The sequence below is a fragment of the Acanthochromis polyacanthus genome, chromosome 4, assembly GCF_021347895.1.
Source record: "Acanthochromis polyacanthus isolate Apoly-LR-REF ecotype Palm Island chromosome 4, KAUST_Apoly_ChrSc, whole genome shotgun sequence".
NCBI lineage: Eukaryota > Metazoa > Chordata > Actinopteri > Pomacentridae > Acanthochromis > Acanthochromis polyacanthus.
Window position 1 is genome coordinate 1408078 of NC_067116.1, and position 21146 is coordinate 1429223.

The window sequence follows — 21146 nt, forward strand, 5'->3', positions numbered from 1 at the left end:
AGCCAAGAGGCCCATGATCACTCTGGATGAACTGCAGAGAGCTACAGCTGAGGTGGGAGAGTCTGTCCATAGGACAACAATCAGTTGTACACTGCACAAATCTGGCCTTTATGGAAGAGTGGCAAGAAGAAAGCCATTTCTCAAAGATATCCATAAAAAGTCTGGTTTGAAGTTTGCCACAAGCCACCTGGGAGACACACCAAACATGTGGAAGAAGGTGCTCTGGTCAAATGAAACCAAAATCCAACTTTTTGGCCACAATGCAAAACGATATGTTTGGCGTAAAAGCAACACAGCTCATCACCCTGAACACACCATCCCCACTGTCAAACATGGTGGTGGCAGCCTCATGGTTTGGGCCTGCTTTTCTTCAGCAGGGACAGGGAAGATGGTTACAATTGATGGGAAGATGAATGGAGCCAAATACAGGAGCATTCTGGAAGAAAACCTGTTGGAGTCTGCAAAAGACCCAATAGTTTACTAGCCAACAGGGTGAACCTGGAAATGTCGAGTACAGTAAGGTTTTATGGTAGAAATGTGTTATATAGGTCACAGGGGTCCAGAAACTGCCGGATGCTAATTTGCATATGTTTAGCATTTTGCATAATTCGCCTAATTTGCATACGGATTAGGTCAAATCACAAAATCGAGTATAGCTTCCAAAGTAATCAACCTAGAGACTTCATTGAGGTGTCTATATCTATGTTTTCGACCCTAAGGAATCCATCTAACATGGTTTCAATGGTCTCTCACCTTCCTGACTATCAAAAATCCAATATGACTGTCATTAATGATGACAAAAAGCTAAAAATCGGCACAAATTAGCGACCATTTCAATGAAGGTAGTTGCTAGAGGTACGGACCCATACTTTCCATTTGCCAATCAGATACGCGAGATCTGGTCACGTGACTGCCGGTAGACGCTGGAGGTACGGACCCGTAGCATCGGTACTACAGGTACGGACCCTAAACCTGACCCTAACACTAACCCTAACCTTTGCTTACCTTTCAACAGTTTGCAGTGGTTAGCAGCTTCTTGACTCGCGAGACTCGCGTACGGGTCCGTATCTGTAGACACTACCTTCAATGTAAGGAACACTTTTTAAGTGTAAAGTAATGTATTCAATCCAGAAGAACACATTCAACAGTATTTCAAACTCCTATCATGATATTTATAATCTGAAATCAACTTTATGGTCTCCTCATACATAAAAGTGATAATTGTAAAGAACAAGAACACAACATCAATGAACACAAAAGCATACATTTGCTTGTAAAATGAACCATGATGTAATAACAATGTTTTTTTTCTTATTTTTTATTTATTTATTTCACAGGTAATACTTCAAAAAGTCTATATGTCTTCCACTTCACTATATTCTCTGAAATCGAGTTTGTCGTCTCCAGTCTGCTCCTGTTCATTATACTCTGTATCATTCTCTTCTTGCATCAAAGGATTGATGACTGACCGCATACAATCGTCAACACAAGGTTTACAGAATTCAGACTTGGTTGAGTCAGTGGGAACCTTTCTGAATTTATTGTAACATTGAGTGTGATACTGCGCGTCAGCGGCGGGAAGGTTACTTTGAGCTCCATTGACCCTAACCTCGACCATCCTAGACCAATCATCTTGTCGTTGATCACAAATATCAAGTATGACTTCCTTGAATGTAGGCCTTTTTCAGTCTCACACTGAGTTACATGAACCCATCATTTAGGATTCTTTGGATCTTTTGGAAGACAAATATCACCACAAAACAAGCAGTCACATTTGAATACAAAGTCTGATGTGTGAGGACGACAAAGGCGTTGTGGAGATTCAACACCTGGTTCCAAACCACTGGCTTTTCTTTTTTTAGTGTCCAACGTGTTCCTTGTCACAGAGGTGTATGAGCTGTAGCATGACTTGTGACAGGACACATGAGCCGTATCACTATCTGACGCAAGAATCTCTTCAAGCTTAACATGGATGGCATCTTCTCTCTCCCGACTCCGTTTAATGATTGTTTTTATGCCAACAACTCCATGTTTTCCATTCTGTCTTTTTCCCAAAGCAAGGCTCGAATAAACAGCGCTTTGACATTATTACAGTTTCAAAGGAAATTGTTTAATGATGAAATAGTTTACAACAAATGGAAATGAGACCAACTGACCACAATATAAGAACAAGCAAATTAAATACAAAGCAAATCAATCACAAGAAAAATCATCAACCATCATCACCAATGCCTGTTGTACGACAGAACCAGGAAAAACAACCAAACTCGATGGAATCACTACCAAACCCACTTCAAAACCGAACAAGCCAATGACTTTCAATTCAGCAATTGCTTACTGGCGCAATATCCAATTAAACAATTAATTCATCCGCATATATAAAGGTATATCAACAAAGAACAGATCAACAGCTGTAGAAGAATCTCTGATTCAATGTTAGCGTGTGTGCAGCGCGAGCTGGCTACTCAGACTGCAGGCATCCAATCTCCGCATCTGTATCTGGGTAAGTACGGTGCCACGTACGGTACTCTGGGGACATTCAGTAACAAGAAACAAAAATTTTTTGCTTTGAAATATATTTTTCCTCTTCACTCTGAAGACCACATTAATTAACATATATTGCAATTTATTTAGTAACTACTAATAATGTAATTATTGTCGCAATATGACGACTTTTATCACTTTTTCATCACTTATATCAGCCATATTGGATTTCTGACAGTTAGAATGATTGCAGACCCTTGAAACATTGTTAGATGGATTCCTTGGAGTCGAAAACATAGTTATAGACACCTTAATTAAGTCTCTAGGTTGACTAGTTTTGAAGTTATACTCGATTTCATGATTTGACCTCATAAATATGCTAATTAGCTTAATTATGCAAAATGCTCAACATTTGCAAATTAGCAGTTTCTGGACCCTTATGGTCTATATTAAACATTTCTGTCATAAAACCTTACTGTACTCGACATTTCCGGGTTCACTACAGGAGGCATTGGGGTGGCTAGTAGACTACAAGACTGGGACGGAGATTTATCTTCCAACAGGACAATGATCCAAAACATAAAGCCAAATCTACAATGGAATGGTTCACAAATAAACGTATCCAGGTGTTAGAATGGCCAAGTCAAAGTCCAGACCTGAATCCAATGGAGAATCTGTGGGCAGAGCTGAAGACTGCTGTTCACAAACGCTCTCCATCCAACCTCACTGAGCTCCAGCTGTTTTGCAAAGAAGAATGGGCAAGAATTTCAGTCTCTTGATGTGCAAAACTGATAGAGACATACCCCAAGCGACTTGCAGCTGTAATTGCAGCAAAAGGTGGCGCTACAAAGTATTAATGCAAGGGGGCCGAATAATATTGCACGCCCCACTTTTCAGGTTTTTATTTGTTAAAAAAGTTTAAAATATCCAATAAATTTCGTTCCACTTCACGATTGTGTCCCACTTGTTGATTCTTGACAAAAAATTAAAATTTTATATCTTTATGTTTGAAGCCTGAAATGTGGCGAAAGGTTGAAAAGTTCAAGGGGGCCGAATACTTTCACAAGGCACTGTAAATACACTGCTCAAAAAAATTAAAGGAACACTTTTTAATCTAAGTATTGCATCAAATCAGTCAAACATGTGGGATACTGATCTGGTCAAGTAAGTAACTGAGGAGGTTTTTAGTCAGTTTCAGCTGCTTTGGTGCAGTCGTACACTGCACAAATCTGGCCTTTATGGAAGAGTGGCAAGAAGAAAGCCATTTCTCAAAGATATCCATAAAAAGTCTGGTTTGAAGTTTGCCACAAGCCACCTGGGAGACACACCAAACATGTGGAAGAAGGTGCTCTGGTCAGATGAAACCAAAATCCAACTTTTTGGCCACAATGCAAAACGATATGTTTGGCATAAAAGCAACACAGCTCATCACCCTGAACACACCATCCCCACTGTCAAACATGGTGGTGGCAGCCTCATGGTTTGGGCCTGCTTTTCTTCAGCAGGGACAGGGAAGATGGTTAAAATTGATGGGAAGATGAATGGAGCCAAATACAGGAGCATTCTGGAAGAAAACCTGTTGGAGTCTGCAAAAGACCTGAGACTGGGACGGAGATTTATCTTCCAATAGGACAATGATCCAAAACATAAAGCCAAATCTACAATGGAATGGTTCACAAATAAACGTATCCAGGTGTTAGAATGGCCAAGTCAAAGTCCAGACCTGAATCCAATCGAGAATCTGTGGGCAGAGCTGAAGACTGCTGTTCACAAACGCTCTCCATCCAACCTCACTGAGCTCCAGCTGTTTTGCAAAAACTGATAGAGACATACCCCAAGCGACTTGTAGCTGTAATTACAGCAAAAGGTGGCGCTACAAAGTATTAATGCAAGGGGTCTGAATAATATTACACGCCCCACTTTTCAGGTTTTTATTTGTTAAAAAAGTAAAAAATATTCAATAAATTTCGTTCCACTTCACGATTGTGTCCCACTTGTTGTTGATTCTTCACAAAAAATTAAAATTTTATATCTTTATGTTTGAAGCCTGAAATGTGGTGAAAGGTTGAAAAGTTCAAGGGGGCCGAATACTTTCACAAGGCACTGTACTTCCGCTGCTACTCCTTCTTCTCCTCAACATATGGAAATCCCTACTACAGCTCCTCCTCCTTCTCCTCCGTCTCCTACACATGTCTCCACAGCTGCAGCCACTTCCATTCCAGCACCTGTATCCGTCTCTGTCACAGAGACAGGGGTGATGTTGGAGCTTCAGAGACTTTGCTCTGGGAAGGCAGCTGGCCCAGATGGTGTATGTCCAAGACTGCTTAAAGACAGTGCTGCACAACTGTGTCAACCTCTCCACAGGATCTTCAACCTGAGTCTACAGCTGGGGCGGGTGCCTGCTCTATGGAAAACATCCTGTATTGTACCGGTACCAAAAAAATCAAATGTCCAGCTGAACTAAATGACTGCAGACCTATTGCTCTGACCTCACACATCATGAAAACTCTGGAGCGGCTGATTTTACGTCTCCTGAGGCTTGAGGTCAAAGACAAACTCGATTCCTTGCAGTTTGCATACAAAGAACACATTGGAGTGGATGATGCCATCCTCTTCATGCTTCACCGTGCCCTGTCTCATCTGGAGGAACCTGGAGTTTATGTGAGAATCATGTTCTTTGATTTTTCAAATGCATTCGACTCCATCCAACCCACCATCCTCAAAGACAAGCTCACAGAGATGGGAGTGGATCCTTCCTGTGTTTCATGGATTACAGATTACCTGACAGGAAGGCCACAGTTTGTCAGGCTGGGGAACTGTGTTTCTGGGACATTAATGAGTAGTACTGGGGCTCCACAAGGAACAGTCCTGGCTCCATTCCTGTAAACATCTGACTTCAAATACAGCACTGAGTCCTGCCACATTGTCAGGCTTTGCAGTGGTAGAACCCAGGCGCAGAAACCAACAGGCAGGTAACAGGTGCAAGTAGTGAAAAAGGAGTTTATTTACAAAAATCCAGAACTCTGTAACAGGAACAACACAAGGGACACGTACTCACTACTGTGATAATCCTCTCCAAGACACGTACTCACAATAGGAAGGAAACAGCGGCAGCAAGTCCAAAAACGCAGAGTCTTAAAAGGAGTTGAGTCCACACAACAAAAAACCAATAAAGTCAAAAGCAATAGGATCCAACAGCGGAGAATCTTCAAAAGTCCAGAGTTGGGGAAAACGGAAGGAGTGAGGGAAAAGCCATATATTGGAAGGTCTGAACTGTGATGCTCCCACACACACTGAGGGGAGCAGAGGACTTTTAAACAGAAAGGGGAAGGCAGGTGAATCAAGTTGAGCTGATTGCTCCTCAGCTGAGTCTAATGACAATAATTAGCAGTCCTGCAGCAAGCAATCAGCTGGGAGCGAGAGAGGGAGACAGGGAAACAAAAACCAGGCAGGAGCTGCAACAGCATCCTGACAGAGGCAGGAAACAAAACCCAGTCAGGAGCTGGACGGCTTCCTGACACACATTCAGAAATACTCTGATGACACTGCTATCATGGCATGTATCAGAAATGGACATGAAGCTGAATACAGAGATCTGATAAGTGCCTTCAGTGACTGGAGTCACAAAAACTGCCTGCTACTCAACTCCTCAAAGACAAAGGAAATGATCATGATTTCTGCAGATCCAAACCCCCTCTTCATCCAGTGAACACTTGTGGACATGGAGGTGGTGACATCATATAAATATTTAGGTGTCCACCTTGATAATAAGTTGGACTGGTCTACAAACGTAGACTTCATCTACAAAAAGGGCCAGAGCCGACTTTATTGCCTCAGAAGACTTTGATCACTAGACATCTGCAGTAAGATGCTGCAGATGTTTTATCAGTCTGTGGTAGCAAGTGTCCTGTTTTATGCTGCAGTCTGCTGGGAGGCTGCATAAAACAGAAGGATGCAAGGCGTCTGAACAAACTGATTAAAAAAGCTGCTCTGTGGTTGGAATCGGATTGAACTCATTGGAGGATGAGGTGGAGAGACGTGCACTGAGCAAGATGGAGGCCATTCTGACAAACATGGATCATCCACTTCACATCTGCCTCAATGAACAATGAAACATCAGTGGACGGCTCCTATCCCTGCGCTGCAAGACTGAAAGATTTAGGAAATCTTTCTTGCCATCAGCAGTCAGGCTATTCAATTCAAAATTAAACAGATAAGAACCCTGACAACTGAATTTCCCTTCGGGGATGAATAAAGTGATTCTGATTCTGATCTGAGACATGTATTACTTAATAAGTTAGTAGAATGGAATCTGTTTTGTTTGTTCTGGTATCTGATATGAGTTGCTTGTTATCTGTAGTGTCTGCTCTGGTGTGGTTCTTTGTCTCTGACCACAGATGGAACCTGCATTACATGCGTGACTAATTCTACCCATGCCCTTGGAATGTGTTTTTCAGTCTCAGGAACAGATCACTTGTTGTCTTTGAGGCACCCATGTCCAGCTAGAAGATGGATGTGTTCCTTTAGGATTTCAGAGCAGAGGGGTTCTATTCAAGGGTGGTCTTGTTTTTGAATAAGGGGTCTTCAGACATGAACCAGATGTTGTAATTCGATCTTTACCAGAAGGGTATAAAGCTGATCGCTGGCCATTGTTCAACGGGGAATCAATTGGCCGGCTCCTTCCAGACTACTTCTGCCTGTACTGATGCTGTTCTTTCTTTCAACAAAAAACTTATTAAGAAAGTCAGTGTCACGGACATTTCTCCTTCACCTGCACATCACGGACATCAGAGAGAAACTACGACACCTTTTTTCTTGTATATAATATGTAACAGTGACTGTACAAACAGCTGTGTTATTACTAAAATATTAGTCGGGATCGCATAAAGCCAAAAAAACAGCTCAGTTCAAGCGGATGTTGTGTACAGTGAGTCATCACAGAGATGCCTTTACTTGAAAACCTGTCCTTTCTGTATTTACAGAATAAAGTCGTCCCGTTACACATACGTCCATGCCTTTGTCTTCATGTGTGTCACATACATATATAAAGAAAAGGCATGTGGTACTGTTTGAAGTTGGGCTTGTGCTTCTCATGAACAATAATGAGAAAGACCACATGAAGCTTTGATTATTTTACATCAACGTTAGCTAATGTCAGCTCTGCCGTGCTGCTGCTGCTCACTTGGATGAGAGAACTACTGATGTGACAGAGGAGTGTCCAGCTCAAATGATGCTCCCTGTCTATGAAAAAGGTACGTCTCACGTATGCAACTTGGCCTGGCAACATACACACTTCATTTTAGTGCCAGTTTTTAGAATTAAAACACATGATTGCAGAATAAATGTTTAACTTGAATATAAATTAGACTTAATATTTCTATATCACAGTTTTAGCGTTGTGAGTTCCCTCTTCTATGGCTTGTTCAGTCACACAATCTTTCCTTCACTGGGTGTACTTAAAAGAAAAAAATACACACCTATCCCCTTTCTGAAAATGATTGTAATGCCACTGTTAAAGTAAGAAAATGAGCTGGTGTGGTCATTTAATATCATATCTTTGTGTAACTATTTGAAAAACATGGCTGCCATAATGCTCCTGTTATGTATTGTGCTGATTCATTCATTTGTGTTTTTAATATGGTACATGTAGATGTTTCATGAATTCATAAATCTTTCTTTTCTGTTCATCTTACACTGTAAATAAGATTCTTTTTTGATATGATTCATTGTTATATGACCAGATGTCTTTATGATTTACAGATTGTTGGAGTACAAGGCGGGGCACGAGAAAGATAGCAGCAAACTTTGTGATCCTTTACACAGAAGAGTTCAGGTCTACAGTCTACATTCACCAAGGCAGCGAGCATCACTGAAGCCATTGGCAAACATTTAATAGTTGGATGTAGTGTGCTGCTTCCATTTGTGGAAAATGGACATTTTAAACACTTTGCAGTGCTGACCTTTAGTCAAGGCCCTCCAGCAGTCTCTGACGAAAAGATTCTCTGGAATCTTTACAAAAACAAACATGGCAAAAGAAAGTGAAAGAGAGGAACCTTTGACTATAAAGTGTACTTTTTGGTTCCCCTGCTGGATCCACAGTTTGGACTAAGTTGGATGGATCTGGACATTACCATTGGAGGAAATGCAACATCAGTGAAGAAGGCAAGAGATGAATTGAAGAAGTCACTGACAGGTTAGTAAACATTCTATACTGCTGAAAATATTATACCATTAAAAACCCTAAAATAGTCATAAAGTGTTTAAACTATATTCATTTTTGTCATAAAAATACTATAAAATTGATGATCACTTGAATCTGACAGTCTTTATATATAACCTACCAGGACCTTAATATTTTTGTGTGTCTTTGTTTATGTTTTTCAGACACTTTGACCACAGAAGTGGAGAACATCATGAACAGTGAAGAAGATGCAACAGAATCAGGAGCCATGAATGTTTATCTATCCAGTGATTCACCACCAGCCAAATGCCCACGCCTTCTGTCCCACTACAAGGCTCACAAGAAACACAACTTCACCCAGGATTCAAGTATTGGAACACAGATTGGAAAGAACTTTGAAGCCAGACTCCAACATTGACAATGAACTTGTCTTTTGGGTAAAAAAAACCAAACAGGTTTCCTCAGCTGCACAAATTGGCACTGAAGGTGCTGACAGACAATAGAAACTATGAAATATTTGTTTAAAGGTTTCATGTTGATTGATTGTTTATAGTTGCAGACAAGAGTATTACATGAAACCTTATACTTGCCTAAAAACTACACTGAATAACTGTTGAATAAAATGGTTAAGTGAAATTTGGTGTGGTCTCAGTCTTGACTCTGTCTTGCTTCGTCTTGGCCTCGACACACTGTGGTCTCAGCCATGTCTTGGTATCAGTTTAGGTGGTCTCAACTACAACACTAGCAGTAAGTCCACCTATCAGGTGATCAGGAATCACAGAGTCATCAGGATAAATCAGAATGTCTGCTGGTGAGAAGGTGGACTGTTCAGGTGGTCAAACATTTGAACATTGTTCTCCACATCTTCTCCTTCCTGCTTCTTGTCCAACAGCTGAACTGCAGAATTTAGTCATCGAACAAACATCAAACACTAAAAGGTTTGTTCTGATGTTTCCTTTTCATCGACGTCTGTCTGAAACATTCTATTTTGTAAAACAGTGGAAACTAAAACAGAACCTGGAACCAAGACTGTACAGGTTCTTACAGGTTCTGGTTCTGTGATGCAGGTTCCAGGTCGTTAAGTTCCTGTAGTGGAAGAGGCCTCATTAAGAGAAACTAGAGCTAAAGGTCAGTAACAGAACTGATGTGAGTCATAGAAATACAGAAAACCTCCCACCTCAGCTGTTCTGTTCATCATGAATAAAAACACATTTTAAATGGTCATCAGTTGAACAGGTTGATGAGTCCTGACCTGAGAGCTTCCAGTTTACAGTGTGGACTCTCCAGTCCAGCAGAAAGACTCTCCACTCCTGAATCCTGCAGGTTGTTGTTAGTCAGGTCCAGCTCTGTCACACTGGAGGACTGGGAGCTGAGGACTGAGGACAGAGCTCCACAGCTTCTCTCTGACAGATTACAGTCACTCAGTCTGAAGAGACAAAGACAAGAAAAGAAGTAAAACATTAAGTTCAGTATTTTCTGTCCTGTTGAAAAGACAGCAGTGAATTTAACAACAAATACATCCCACTATGTCCAGAATACAGCAGCAATGAGGACAGTCCTCTGCAATATTACATAAATGTGAAAATAATCCAAAGTGTAGCACATTACAGTAATCAGATTACTTTGAAGCTGAGAAGTAAAGTATTTGATCAGATTCATGAAAACAAACTAACAGTTTAGATTTACTAAATGAAGAATTCAGACCAAACAAGAAGAAATGAATCCAATAAAGGTCACTGTGATTGTAATGTTTTATATTTTCACTAATTTCTTTGTCCACCTTTATTTCTGATGACACATTTAATCCTCCTCAGCAGGAAGAAACCACATTTCTGCAGAGATGTTCCACCATCTTCAGAGACTATGTCTTCATCTGTTCTTTGTTGAAGGGTTTGTGTTGCTCTACCTTTGTCTTTTAAAGACCCCAGAAATTCAAATCAGGACACACACTTGGACAAGACACAGTTTGGACTTTTTCCTTCTTTAGAATCTGAAAAATAGTCAACTTCATGCTGATGGCAGCGATTAAATCACTGTCAGACTCGGTTACATCTCTAATGTTACAGAACAAACATCTTCTGATCTCCAGTCCTTCTTGTTCAGGTTCCTTCATTAATCTGCCAAGGAACGGTGGAGTTATGTGATAATCGGAATACATTTGTCTGTGAATCTGTCTGTCTGTGTGAAATTACTCAAAAATGGACGAACGGATTCGGATGAAACTTTCATGGAAGGTCAGAAATGACACAAGGACCACCTCATTAGATTTTGGCAGTGATGCAGCTTATAGACTGGATCCATGGATTTGTTCAGGATTTCCCACTGAAAGATAGCGGCCGGCACGGCGTCACTGTAACCATGACAAGAAGTGAACGCTGCATCAGCTGCCTGATGACGGTCACATGATTGTGATCCTACTACTGACTTATCCATTGGAAATGATTCAAGAAACGATTGATTAAATTGTGAGGGTGTTTCTGAGTTGTCCTTCCATCCTTATGTCAATTTTCAGACTTTTCTGCAGCTTCTTCCTCAAGTCAAGACACCGCTTCTTAGATAAACACTTCCTGTGCCACGGGAATGGTGGAAAAATAAAAGTCTTTAACATTAAAAAATATGGAGGGAATGGATGTTTTAACACGAGCAAAACAAAGCCTTACAGAAAGTGATGAACTGATCAACAGACCTTTGTAAGAATAATTTACACATATGTAGGTCACACAATTCAATATCCGTACGTAACGTACACATACATAACACATGTCTGTGCTTAGTTCATTTTCTTTGTGGGTACATCTATATTTAATGGACACATTCTATAGTGCCGTCATTTCTGATCATCAGTAATAACAATAGTCATAAAATGCTGCATTTCTACAAAAAATATGCTGCATTTCTGACAATGCCATATGGGGGAATGAACAGTGTTGGTGGAGTACTGCGCTCCATGAGTGCTTTTCTTGTTTCTTCTTGTGCTGTTGAGACTCAGGCTTTGATTTTCACTCACATGAATCCCACTGGAACCAGACTAAGGATCTCCAAACTCATGTGTTTAAAATGTTTATCTCCACTCTTGATGAAGTCTGGACTCCTCATAGCGTCAGTGAGCTGGACTCCTCATTCTCTCTCAGTCTCAGGAGACACTCTGCTGCCCAGTGATTGGCTCTCAGTCCCTACAGTCTGAAAGGAACCAACAACCTTTAACAGCCTCTCATCTGAAAAAGGTCATAGGGTCCCTATGAGGGTGTAGCTCCTCTTCAGGGAGAGCAGAGAGACCATGAACCTCACCACAGGTTGGATGGATGTTCTATCCTTCACCAACACTTCAGTTGAAGGGACTCAGCCATCAGCAGCAGGAAGACTGGACTGACCTTACCCACAGACCAGAGGACATGAGGACACTGCTTATCAACAGTCATGATGACTGTCCTCACCTGCAGGGCTGCTGCTTCACTCCATCATTTCTGACAGACCTGAAGTCTGTCATTGACGTCTGTCTGAAAGATTCCATTTGTAAAACAGTGGAAACTAAAACAGAACCTGGAACCAAGACTGTACAGGTTCTTACAGGTTCTGGTTCTGTGATGCAGGTTCCAGGTTGTTAAGTTCCTGTCGTGGAAGAGGCCTCATTAAGAGAAACTAGAGCTAAAGGTCAGTAACAGAACTGATGTGAGTCATAGAAATACAGAAAACCTCCCACCTCAGCTGTTCTGTTCATCATGAATAAAAACACATTTTAAATGGTCATCAGTTGAACAGGTTGATGAGTCCTGACCTGAGAGCTTCCAGTTTACAGTGTGGACTCTCCAGTCCATCACAAAGATGCTTCACTCCTGAATCCTTCAGGTTGTTGTTAGTCAGGTCCAGCTCTGTCACACTGGAGGACTGGGAGCTGAGGACTGAGGACAGAGCTCCACAGCTTCTCTCTGACAGATTACAGCCACTCAGTCTGAAGAGACAAAAAGCAGATTATACTGATGAAACAGCAGGAAAATTTAAAGTGTCATCAGTTTCCAACGACTTACAGAACTTTCCTGGAGGCTTTGACCACTGGCAGCAGCCTCAGAAGAACCTCCTCTGAAGCAGAGTATTTCTTCAGGTCAAACACGTCCAGATGTTCTCCTGATGACAGTAAGATGAAGACCAGAGCTGACCACTGAGCAGGAGACAGTTTATCTGTGGACAGACGTCCTGATCTCAGGGACTGTTGGACCTCCTCCACTAGAGAAACATCCTTCAGTTCATTCAGACAGTGGAACAGATTGATGCTTCTCTCTGCAGACACGTTCTTACTGATCTTCTTCTTGATGTACTCCACTGTTTTCTGACTGGTCTGTGAGAGACTTCCTGTCTGTGTCAGCAGGCCTCGTAGGAGATTCTGATTGGTCGGCAGTGACAGACCCAGGAGGAAGCGCAGGAACAAGTCCAGGTGTCCATTTGGACTCTGCAAGGCCTCGTCCACAGCTCTCTGGTAGAAACATGTTGAATAACTTTGGAACAATTCAGACCAACGAGATGTTGTTTGTTGTTGTTCTTCCAGCAGGTTGATTCCAGAGTTGATGAAGGTCTGATGGACATGAAGAGCAGCCAGAAACTCCTGAACGCTCAGATGGACAAAGCAGAACACCTTGTCTTGGTACAGTCCTCTCTCCTCTTTAAAGATCTGTGTGAACACTCCTGAGTACTTTGAGGCTGCTCTCATATCGATGCCACACTCTGTCAGGTCGGACTCATAGAAGATCAGGTTTCCTTTCTGCAGCTGCTCAAAAGCCAGTTTTCCCAGAGACTCAATCATCCTCCTGCTGTCTGGACTCCAGTGTGGATCTGTCTCAGCTCCTCCATCATACTTGACCTTCTTGACTTTGGTCTGAACCACCAGGTGGTGGATGAACATCTCAGTCAGGGTTCTGGGCAGATCTCCTCCCTCTCTGCTTCTCAGCAGCTCCTCCAGAACTGTAGCAGTGATCCAGCAGAACACTGGGATGTGGCACATGATGTGGAGGCTTCGTGATGTCTTCATGTGGGAGATGATGCTGCTGGCCTGCTCCTCATCTCTGGATCTCTTCCTGAAGTACTCCTCCTTCTGTGGGTCGGTGAACCCTCTGACCTCCGTCACCATGTCCACACAGTCAGGAGGGATCTGATTGGCTGCTGCAGGTCGTGTGGTTATCCAGAGGCGAGCAGAGGGAAGCAGATTCCCCCTGATCAGGTTTGTCAGCAGCACATCCACTGAGGTGGACTCTCTAACATCAGTCAGGACTTCATTGTTGTGGAAGTCCAGAGGAAGGCGACACTCATCCAGACCGTCAAAGATCAACACAACCTGGAAGTCTTCAAAGCTGCACATTCCTGCTGCTTTGGTTTCACTGAAGAAGTGATGAACAAGTTCCATCAAGCTGAATTTTCTCTCTTTCAGCACATTCAGCTCTCTGAAAGTCAATGGAAACATGAAGTGGATGTCCTGGTTGCTTTTGTCTTCAGCCCAGTCCAGAGTCAACTTCTGTGTTAACACTGTTTTCCCGATGCCAGCCACTCCCTGTGTCATCACTGTTCTGATTGGTCCATCTCTTCCAGGTGAGCCTCTAAAGATGTCTTCTGCTCTGATGCTTCTTTCTGCTCTGTCTGCTTTCCTGGATGCTGCTTCAATCTGTCTGACCTCATGTTCATCATTGACCTCTGCAGTCCCTCCCTCTGTGATGTACAGCTCTGTGTAGATCTCATTCAGGAGGGTCTTCTGTCCTGCTTTAGCGATGCCCTCAAACACTCTCTGGAACTTCTTCTTCAGAGAACATTTAAGTTTACGTCCACAAACTGCAGCAGCAAGTTCTGAATGAAGGAACAACATGAGATCAATGAATAAATGACAGTAAACATTGCAGCAGTTCATCCTCCTCAAGACTGATTGTGTGAAGATATTCTGAGACTTTAGTAAATGTTCTGTTGATCAGCAGCTTCAGTCTTTACACAAATCCTCTTACTGCTCTGCAGACAGTCAGCCAGCTTCTCCTGCTTCATCCTCCTCAGGAACAACACTGTGATCTGCTCAAACATCTCTCTGCTGCTCCTCTCATCTTCATCATCACCCTCCAACTCCTCCTCATCCTCCCTCTGACTCTCTGAGCATTCTGGGTAATCTGGACTCACAACCTTCTGCATCTTCTTCAGCTCCTTCTTCACAAAAGTCACCATGTTGTCCTCCAGCAGCTGGAACAGAGAAATGTGTCAATGAGTCCATCAGAGTCAAATCATGGAGCCAAACATCAGATCCATGTTGGACACACTGACAGTCCACTGGTCTACAAAGAGCAGCATGGAGACGCCTGAACACAACAGATGGAGAACAACTTGTTGTCCATGAACTCACCATGAATATGGAGTCCAGGTGATGCTGCTGGACAGACTGAGCTCTGGGAACCTCTGAGTTCTGCTGCTCCACTCTGTGGATCAACATCAACAGTTAACTCTCACTTTATCACACAGAGACAAACACCAGCTGAAGGTCCACGATGTTCATTAGAGATTCCAACATTAGTCTGTTTTCCACTGCAGGAACTTTCTGTTCATTTTGACTCATCATCAATCTTTGTTCTCACTACAGGAACCGTCCCTGTAGAACCTCTTTCAGGACTGTTTATAGGGGTTCAACGTTCCTTCTAGCATATAGGCTAAAATACAAGCTATCATTTAGACCAGGGGTTCTCAACCCTGTTCCTCAGGACCCCATGTCCTGCATGTTTTAGATGCTTCCCTGCTCCAACACACCTGACTCAAATGATCAGCTCGCCATCAGGCTTCTGCAGAGGCTTGATGACGAGCTGACCATTTGAATCAGGTGTGTTGGAGCAGGGAAGCATCTAAAACATGCAGGACATGGGGTCCTGAAGAACAGGGTTGAGAACCACTGATTTAGACTAACAAGATGTGACAGGAGGATGTTTTCCTCCTGGCCACTGTGAGGCACCGTGCCAGCAGTGTGGGTACCTTAATTGCTGGGCGGTACCGTGCAGTTTATATTCAGGTGTGCAGCAGTGCAGTTCACTGTCTTCCACTCTGGTTGCTGTCATGGCGGCGTTCTGGATATAGCCACATTCTTTGTGTCCAGCTGCTGTAATTGCTGTCAAGGCATGCTGTCTACAATATGTGAGTGCTCTGGTCCTTTTTTGTTGCATGTATTTACATGCAGTGATTAAAATCTCCTTTTAGTGTGGCTGATTGCTGGCCTGGGGGAGACGATCAGCTGGAGCCCTGCAGTGTGTGTGTGATTGTTGGTCGGCTCCAGGCGTGTGGCCAAGACGTGGATGGGCTGTATTTCTAGGGTTTATATCCTCAGCTCACCGGGTATGTGATTTTTGGCCGTTTAAATTGGTTGATCTTTAGGTCTATCTATTTAATTATAGATTTTTATCTTTTCTTTTTAGCTGTCCAGTGTCCAGTCATCACCACGTGGATCCATGCTGATGTTTTGGTTGCTTCTGCTTTCTTGTTTTTGGTCTTGCTTTGGTTTGTTTTAGTGTTTTATTTTTGGTTGCCAACTTGGGGCGGAGTACGATGTTGGCCCAGCACTGCTGACTGCAGTCTTTGCCTGTTTTGTGCAGAGGCCGTGTCACCACTGTTTGGTCCTTGGATGGCTGAGGCCTGGTGACACAGGCTCCTGCAATTGTTCAACTGATTTGGGTTTTTACTGATGATTTAGAGATTGCTTTAATCATTTCTTTTGGTAGTTTGCTTTGTTTTCTTGTATTAGTTGGTTAAATTGTTTCTTTTTGTGAGTGTATTTTGTCCCATGTTTTGATTTAATTCATCATTTATTGTTCTGTTTTCTTTTCCCCACACCAGTTCTGGTTAGTTTGGGCATGTTTTATTAACCTTTCTTTGTCTTCTGTTCCAGGTGCTGTGGCTTACTGCTGCAGTTATTCCCTGGTGGTGGTATTTTCTTCATGGTACCCTTCTTTGTTTGATTTTTCATGTGTATGATTTGCAGTGTCACGGGTGATTACTTTGAGGATTCTTCTCCCCTTTTGGTTGTCCTGCCACAGGGTAAGCCCCAGCCCAGGTTTTAATTCCTTGTTGCCCATTCTTCCTTTTAGTTGGTGGATGTTAACTGGTGTGTATTATTTTCTTATTTTTTAGACAATTTGTGAATAAACATTGTTAAATTGGACATGTCTCGCCCCTCCTGTGTAATGGAACTTGTGTGATCTGAGTTGGCCTTGTGACTGTAAACTCACCAGAGCTGGATTTCCTGGATGTTAGATCATAGTTGGTCTGATTACGTACAAAGATCCTTTCTAATCTCACCACAAAGGCTTTTATTGTCACAGAACAGGAGTTTTGTCCAGTGAAACTATTTCTTGATACTTTAGTGAACTCAGAGTTCTTGCTGTGATCCACCTGGTTCTGTTTTTAATGTCTCTGTGGATCATGTTCACGTTATCAGCATCACTTCTTCAAAACATTTGTTCTGTTTGATGAGGAGCCAATCTGTGATCAAACTAGCAGCTCTGAAACCTTGTTCTGAACATCTTACCCCTCTGCAGCAGGACCTGGTTCTCCTTTAAAATCAATATAAAACTCATTAGACCAGTCACTCCTGAAGGACACACAGCTGGATGCAGGTCCAGGTCCAGAGGACTCTGGTGTCTGATGGATTCTGGTCGATAAAGAAGAAATCCACCAGTAAGAGAATTTCATTTTAATTTCTTTCAGCCATGAACCTTGTAGCAGAGTTTCAGAGTGATTTAATGATGGAACGTTTTTGGAACAATGACAGAACATTTGACACAACATTCAGTAGTTTGATTTCACAGCTTACTTCTCTGCAGCTGGAGGTTGATCATTTTTAAATTCATCGTAGCGACCCATCGACTGGTAGCTCTTTAAGGACACACAGCTGGGTCCAGGTCCAGGTCCAGGTCCAGGTCCAGGTCCAGGTGGATTCCTGTCAATAATGATGCAGCAGTGATGTGATGCTGAGCTCTGACATGCAGCAGAGTCCTGGACAGTTAGAGATGGTGGTCTCACCTCTGAGCTTTGCTCTGGTTCTCCTGTTCCCCACACAGAGAGCTTTTAGAGGGAGGGACTCCCTCCTCTCTGTCCTCACACTCATCCATGATGCTCAACTCACAGCAGCTCACACACACTTTCTACCTTCACCTGCACAGGAAACAAACATCATTCATCCACTCAGATCCTCCTGGAGAAGATCAGCTGCTGCACTTCTATCAGTCCAGCAGATGGAGTCATGGAGCTGCAGAGACTCACAGAGAAACCAAAAGTAAAAAAGACACGATGCAGTTTGTTTTGTGAAGAAACAAAGAAACATCAGCAGCTGATCAAACTGACTGAAGTCAATCAATGATCTAATAGAAATACTGACTGATTGCAGTGAATCAATAACCTGATAATCATATTGATTCATGTTTAAACAGCAGTGATCCAGAGTTTGTGGTCAAATAAGAAGTGAACATGTAGAAACATGACAGAGCAGAAACAAACAGCAACATTACTGAAGTTAAAGCAGCAAACAAAGCAAACTTACACTTTATTCAAAGCGCTGAAGAAGAAAGTTTCCAGTCCACTCCTGAACACTCAGACAGGTGATCTGTTTCCTGGAACCAGTCAGGACTTCACCAATGAGGAAGCAGCAGGCAGAGTTTCACAATAAGAGCATATTTTACAGACTAGAATAAAGGTGATGTAGCCATCGGCGGATCTTGGGGGTGGCTACTTGGGCTCAAGCCCCGGATGTTTTCTCAAGAGCCCCGGATCGCGGATCCGAGCTGGTCTGAGTATAATGTGCAGTACTGGAATTCACCAGAGAGTGGCAGCATGCGCTGGAGAGCAGCTGGCAGCCTGCCGCCTGTCCAGAAGAAGAAGCGTTTACGTCTGTGTGCGCTCGTCGCTGCTCCTTGATTCTACCATAGATATATACAAACACTAGATGGCTCATGAGCGCTGTCAGCCTATGGGGAGCAACGTCGCCACATGGCGGCCATCTTGGGACAGGGCTGCTCGATCACTCATAACATTAAAGTCAATGGAGCATGGATTTTAAAATCACTGTAGATTGCTCAATTTTCAACCGATTTTACAACAGCTTGGTTTGTTATAAACGTCAGAGATGTACTTGTTTTACTGCTTACATAAGAATAATTAAAACCATTGAATTCATATAATAATGAACACAGATATCAGCTTTTTTCAGCATAAATGATGTAAATGTAATTTTAATATTTAACATTGCACTTTTTTTATTACTATCAGCTTTCTAATGCACAGATAAAAACAAAGCTCAACCAGAATCAATGCACAACAAAAAGAGATGATGTCTTTTCTTTTCATGAACCCGGTGCCTACATTACCCACAATGCATTTCGGCTGCAGGCTAACTAATCCAGGCATAGATGTATACAAACAATAAGTCTAAGGTCTCAATCAAAGTCCCTGAACAAGCAAATAAATACAACCACAACCACAAAGAATGTAATTTCGCCTAAAGATTAGGTTCTCAAAAAACGTTGGTCTCAGGAAAACCTAATAATTGAAAATCAGATTGTGAGTAACACCATCTTCAATGTGAGTAGCCAGGCAGAAAAGACACACAACTATGCCGCATTTTTCAAAACGAAAAGCTGCGATTTCGGAATTGAGCCTGAATCATAGCCACGTTAATAAGGCTTGTAATAAACTAAACCGTTTGTAAATCAATCAAGAATTGAGCGAGTTATGAGTGTTAAAGTCAGGAAATCATCCACCTTACCATTGACTACAGTACAGTGCGCCAGAGCAGTCCCCTGTCCTAAGATGGCCGCCAAGTGACGACGCCGCCGACTCCGTCTGGAGACATCTAGTGTTTGTATATATCTATGGTTTCAACCATAGATATATACAAACACTAGATGGCTCATGAGCGCTGTCAGCCTATGGGGAGCAACGTCGCCACATGGCGGCCATCTTGGGACAGGGCTGCTCGATCACTCATAACATTAAAGTCAATGGAGCATGGATTTTAAAATCACTGTAGATTGCTCAATTTTCAACCGATTTTACAACAGCTTGGTTTGTTATAAACATCAGAGATGTACTTGTTTTACTGCTTACATAAGAATAATTAAAACCATTGAATTCATATAATAATGAACACAGATATCATCTTTTTTCAGCATAAATGGATGTAAATGTAATTTTATTATTTAGCATTGCACTTCTTTATTACTATCAGCTTTCTAATGCACAGATAAAAACAAAGCTCAACCAAAATCAATGCACAACAAACAGAGATGTTGTCTTTTCTTTTCATGAACCTGGTGACTACATTACCCACAATGCATTTCGGCTGCAGGCTAACTAATCCAGGCATCGATGTATACAAACAATAAGTCTAAGGTCTCAATCAAAGTCTCTTAACCAGCAAATAAATACAACCACAACCACAAAGAATGTAATTTCGCCTAAAGATTCGGTTCTCAAAAAACGTTGGTCTCAGAAAAACCTAATAATTGAAAATCAGATTGTGAGTAACACCATCTTCAATGTGAGTAGCCAGGCAGAAAAGACACACAACTATGCCGCATTTTTCAAAACGAAAAGCTGCGATTTCGGAATTGAGCCCGAATCGTAGCCACGTTAATAAGGTTTGTAATAAACTAAACCGTTTGTAAATCAATCAAGAATTGAGCGAGTTGTGAGTGTTAAAGTGAGGAAATCATCCACCTTACCATTGACTACAGTACAGTGCGCCAGAGCAGTCCCCTGTCCTAAGATGGCCGCCAAGTGACGACGCCGCCGACTCCGTCTTGAGACATCTAGTGTTTGTATATATCTATGGATTCTACTGCCAACCAGCGTCGACTCAAGTAATGGATATCAGAAGCTTTTTCAAAAAGCGGACAGCAGCAGCTGAAGCTGAAGCTGCTAGACAGATTGATGTTCACGGTTTGTGAAACTTTGACTGATTTTGCTAGCTGGCTATCAGTATTATCCGTTAATACCAACAACAACACAACCGCACTGAAAATGAAAGACAGCAAGATCAATGTTGCATTCCAGGATAAGACTAAAAACCCTTTATGAAATATGAATGAAAAGTATTACTGGCAAAATGATTGAAGTATTCATTGTGCAGAAAAATGCTCCCTGTCAGTGCTTTGCCATTATATAAGATGTTTTTGGATTATTATACTGTATTTTACTACTGCAGATGTTTAAGCTTGTGCTAATTTTAGCTAATATGTACACTTTTGGGTGGTTCAATCAACAGTTAACTGTTTCTTTTAGCTAATCCAAGGGAGTTTAAAACAGTTCATTTATTTGAAGAAGAGGGAGAATTTTCTAATTTCATCAAGAAACATTTCAAACATTTAAACTCAGCATGTGGGTATTTTCACATGAATTTTATGAATCGTTATCTGAAAAGTAACTAAAGCTGTCAAACAAATGTAGCTGAGTGGAAGGAGAATATTTCCCTCTGATATGTACCTTA

The 21146-nt window shown here is 42.0% G+C and overlaps 1 protein-coding gene across 1 annotated transcript in view; it reads right to left on the reverse strand.

Annotated features, from left to right (window-relative positions):
- The window catches only part of LOC127533536 (NACHT, LRR and PYD domains-containing protein 12-like), a gene marked incomplete at its 5' end in the record, with an annotated part of 28442 nt that extends 14702 nt beyond the window's left edge, over positions 1-13740 (reverse strand). Inside the window, 4 exon segments of the mRNA XM_051946750.1 lie at positions 9918-10091; positions 12441-12614; positions 12691-13715; positions 13717-13740. Coding sequence (XP_051802710.1) covers positions 9918-10091; positions 12441-12614; positions 12691-13715; positions 13717-13740 — 1397 coding nt within the window.
- Positions 13741-21146: the final 7406 nt, after the last annotated feature.